The following is a 5,087-nucleotide window of genomic DNA, read 5'->3' on the forward strand; positions in this document are numbered from 1 at the left end:
GGATCCGGGTGACCTGGATCCGGGTGACCTGGATCCGGGTGATCTGAATCCGGGTGACCTGGATCCGGGTGACCTGGACCGGGGGGCCTCGATTCCGGTGACCTGGATCCGGGTGACCTGGATCCGGGTGACCTGGATCCGGGTGACCTGTTTCTGAGTATCTGAAGTTCCGAGATTCTGAGATTCTGAGATTCGGAGATTCTGAGATTCTAAGATTCTGAAATTCTGAGATTCTAAGATTCTGAGATTCTGAGATTCTGAGATTCAGAAATTGAGAGATTCTGGAATTCATTCTGAGATTCTGAGATTCTGAGATTCTGAGATTCTGAGATTCTGAGATTCTGGGATTCTGAGATTCTGAGATTCTGAGATTCTGAGATTCTGAGATTCTGGGATTCTGAGATTCTGAGAATCTAAGATTCTGAGATTCTGAGATTCTGAGATTCTGAGAATCTAAGATTCTAAGATTCTGAGATTCTGAGATTCTGAGATTCGGAGATTCTGATATCCTGAGGCTCTGAAACTATCACAATCAAAAACACAAAAAATTCCTAAAGACGTAAATCTCTGAAGTTCGGAAATTTTGGAATACCAAAATTCTCAAATTCCAAAGATCTAGGGTTCCAAAATGTTCAAGATTCTAGGCAAAAAGATACCGTATATTCTGAATTTAGGCAGCATTTCTGAATCCCAACACTTTCGAAGGCCACACAGCTGACCCATATACACGTCACCTTCTTTGTCTGTCTCTCACAAAACTCCCCAAAATCGAATTTTCATAAAATTTTTTCTTCAAAATCTTTTCTTCTTCTCCCATCTTTCAGCACCAAAACAGCCAAACTCTTTCCTCCTCATTTTGTTTCTTTTTCCTCATTTTTCTCAATTTTTTCCCCCAGAATTCCGCATCAGTGAGTTATGATGATGGTCCCCCCCCCCTCCCCTAAAAATTTCTTTTTGTCTCTTTTTTTTTCCATTTGAGTAGCTGAACATCATTTTACCCATTGTGTTACTATTTTTCAATTGTTTGGCACTGCTCTTTTGACCTAGAAGAAAAAAATATTATTCTGGTTTTTGGCGCCTTTTTAGAAAGAATAAAATGTCTAGACAATTTTGGACCACCTACTCGAAGAATAGGATTTTGGGAATATTGAAAAAAAATGTTCCTAAAAAAATAGGCCTAAAAAAAGAGAATTGTAAAAGGAAAAGGTAAATTCCATAATTGTAAAATTCCGGGCCGGCCCGCCAAAGCCCGGGCTGGGCCTGAGGAAATTTTCAACACCCGGGCCCGGCCCGGAAGGCCCTGTGTGTGTGTGTGTGTGTGTGTGTGTGTGTATGTGTGTGCGCGTGTGTGTGTGTGTGTGCGTGAGTGACATCCTGGGCAAAATTGTGTGCTGAATTTGTAAATTTCAGAGTTTCAGAATTTCAGAATTACCAGAAATTTTCAGTTTCGAGTGTTTTCATTCTTGGTCACTCGGAAAAATGTGGGACACGTATTTTGGTTGTTTTCTTTTAAAAATTTTTCTAGAATTTTCTTTTTATTGAACAAAAGAAAAAGAAAAGGGAACGGAACAAATAATGGAACATCTTGAGTAGCAAGAAGAAAAATTCCAGAGAAAAAAATTCTCAGAAAAAGTATTTTTTTGAAAAATCTCGATTTTTCAAATTATCATATCTCAGTCAATTTTTGTTCAAAATTTATGAAATTTAGTTTTTTGAAGTTCCCAAAACTAGATCTTCAATATGAGTATAAACAAGACTCCCACACTGTCAAGTTTGAGCTCAATTATCTCGGTTCCTGTAAGAGATATCAAACTTGTGTCAACTGATAAAATGTATAGAATATTATGATAAACAATTTATCAGTTGACACATTTTCAATATCTTTTTCGGGAACCGAGATAAATTGGCCTTTATTGGTCGATTTTGGCAAACTCCAACAACGTTTTTTTTTTACAAATTTCAAACAATACAGCATTATATTATTTTGATTTTCCTCTTTTTCTCTCTTTCCTCCCATTCAAAATACCTATTCTTCGAAAAAATCGGGCGTCGGGAAATAACTCGATAACTTTTTTTTCCTGCTCGTTCTCTCTATTTTTCCCGGTCCAGAGAGAGAAAAAAGATTTGTACCTCTCTGAAGAAAATGGGCTGAAGACTTTTTTTTGCATCTTTTCATTTCTAGAAGAGCACAAAACCTTAGCCTCTGCACATCATTTTTGCTCCTGCTCTTTTTCTCTATGTTCTACCTTTTTTATTTGATGTGTTAAATGTTTGGAGATGAAAATACACTTCATCCTTTCCTTTCTTTTTTGGAATTTTTTGGGTTTTTATTTTTCGAAAATTTGAGAAGTTACCTTTTATTTTTTTCGAGCTCCTAGGATTTTTAATTTTAAAAAATTTTGAATTTTAGGATTTTTCAAACTTAAGTTTCTGAAATTTAAGAAGTCTCTGAATTCCCAAAATTGATTAAAAAATCTGAAAATTTATTTTTTTGGGTTTTTAGGGAAATTCTGAAAAAAAAAGATTCTGGAATTTCTGGAAAACCAAATTTAATCAAAAAGTCTGAAATTTTAAATTTTGAGCTTGTCTAGACGTTCTTCATAGAAAAATATTATTTTTGGGTTTCTGAATTTCTGAATTTCTGAATTTCTGAATTTCTGAATTTCTGAATTTTTTAATTTCTGAATTTCTGAATTTCTGAATTTCTGAACTCATGAATTTCTGAATTTCTGAATTTCTAAATTTCTGAATTTCTGAATTTCTGAATTTCTGAATTTCTGAACTCATGAATTTCTGAATTTCTGAATTTCCGAATTTCTGAATTTCTAAATTTCTGAATTTCTGAATTTCTGAATTTCTGAATTTCTGAATTTCTGAATTTCTGAATTTCTGAATTTCTAAATTTCTGAATTTCTGAATTTCTGAATTTCTGAATTTCTGAATTTCTGAATTTTTTAATTTCTGAATTTCTGAATTTCTGAATTTCTGAACTCATGAATTTCTGAATTTCTGAATTTCTAAATTTCTGAATTTCTGAATTTCTGAATTTCTGAATTTCTGAATTTCTGAACTCATGAATTTCTGAATTTCTGAATTTCCGAATTTCTGAATTTCTAAATTTCTGAATTTCTGAATTTCTGAATTTCTGAATTTCTGAATTTCTGAATTTCTGAATTTCTGAATTTCTAAATTTCTGAATTTCTGAATTTCTGAATTTCTGAATTTCTGAATTTCTGAATTTTTTAATTTCTGAATTTCTGAATTTCTGAATTTCTGAACTCATGAATTTCTGAATTTCTGAATTTCCGAATTTCTGAATTTCTAAATTTCTGAATTTCTGAATTTCTGAATTTCTGAATTTCTGAATTTCTGAATTTCTGAATTTCTGAATTTCTGAATTTCTGAATTTCTAAATTTCTGAATTTCTGAATTTCTGAATTTCTGAATTTCTGAATTTCTGAATTTCTGAATTTCTGAATTTCTGAATTTCTGAATTTCTGAATTTCTAAATTTCTGAATTTCTGAATTTCTGAATTTCTGAATTTCTGAACTCCTGAATTTCTGAATGAAAATTCTTAAAATTATCTAGGAATTCCCAAAAAAAAAACCTAGAGATTTTGAGAAAAAAAGGCTGGAAATCCTGAAAATCTGAATATTCTGGATTATGAATTTTAAAACGTTTTTGAATTTCCAAATTTCAAAATTCTACAATTTTGAATACCATTTTTCTTCGAAAATTCAAATGTTCTCTTTTAAAAATTCATGAAAAAATTTTGATTTCAAATGCCAGTAGCCCTTTTTCAATAAAAATTTCAAAACTTTTTTAAAGAAAAAAAAAACAAAAAACTGAGAAAAAATGTTACCGTAAAACCTGTAATAGAAGGACCCCTAAGTGTTAACTTTGAGCCAATTTATAATAGGCTACTGATAAAGGTATGAAAAAAAACTGATAAAAATTTTATCATAATATCAGTAACATTTTTTTCCAGGAAAAATTGTTTATCGTAATATCTTATACATTTTATCAGTTGACACATTTTTGATATCTTTCACAAGAGCTGAGATAATTGAGCTCGAACTTGTCAGTGAGGGGGCCCTTCTATCACAGGTTTCAGGGGTTTTTTTTGTTGATTTTTCAAATTCTCAGAATTTTTTATAGATGCCAAAAGTTCACCGAAAATGCTCTAACCCATTGTTCAATTTGAAATTCCCCCCTGGGGAGTTTCTACAGTAATCCCAAATGTTGTTATTTATGTTAACCCTATATCATGCCCCCCCCCCCCCATTTGATGTTATGCATAACTCCTGTCACTTTTTTCCATTTTTTTCCAGGAAAAATTGTTTATCGTAATATCTTATACATTTTATACATTTTATCTGTTGGCACATTTTTGATATCTCTTATAGGGGCTGAGATAACTGAGCTCAAACTAATTGTATCCAAAACTTTTAAATTTCTCCAAATTTTCTAATTTTTCAGGAGTTTCTTATTCCCTAGGGTCTTTTTAAAGACCCCAGTTCATTAATGGACCTCCTAGACTTTCCGAAATTTCTTCTTGATTGACCCAAAACCCCTTTTTTCCTTTCTTCAAATTGAAATTAGTCCAAAAGACAGAAATTAGCTTTAAAAGTCAAAAACCCTCAAACTTCTGGGGCTCGTTTTTTTTTGTTTATTCACAAATTTCCAAAATTTCAAAGTACTCTTTTTCCTTCTTTTTGGGAGGAATTAAAAAGTGTAAAATATGGACCGAGAAACTTTCTTTTTTGCCATTTTTTATAAACGATTTTCTTTTTGGAGAGGCTCTTTCTATATACATATAGAATGTGACAAGTTGTCTGTTCGGAAAAAAGGAAATTCTGGAAAAAATGTAAAAAAGTGACAGAAGTTATGCATAACATCAAATGAGGGCGATGATATAGGGTTAACATAAATAACAACATTTGGGATTACTGTAGAAACTCCCCAGGGGGGAATTTCAAATTGAACAATGGGTTAGAGCATTTTCGGTGAACTTTTGGCATCTATAAAAAATTCTGAGAATTTGAAAAATCAACAAAAAAAATCCGAAAACCTGTAATAGAAGGCC

The 5,087-nt window shown here is 32.2% G+C and overlaps 1 protein-coding gene across 1 annotated transcript; it reads right to left on the minus strand.

Annotated features, from left to right (window-relative positions):
- Window positions 1–73: 73 nt before the first annotated feature.
- CBG24929 lies at window positions 74–817 on the minus strand (the record flags this gene model as incomplete). The annotated part of the gene is made up of 2 exons (XM_002648550.1): window positions 74–517; window positions 755–817. Coding segments are annotated over 2 exons (507 nt in total), but the record flags the coding sequence as incomplete, so codon positions are not given.
- Between the last annotated feature and the right edge of the window lie 4,270 nt (window positions 818–5,087).

The sequence above is a fragment of the Caenorhabditis briggsae genome (assembly GCF_000004555.2).
Source record: "Caenorhabditis briggsae AF16 supercontig from assembly CB4, cb25.NA_275, whole genome shotgun sequence".
NCBI lineage: Eukaryota > Metazoa > Nematoda > Chromadorea > Rhabditida > Rhabditidae > Caenorhabditis > Caenorhabditis briggsae.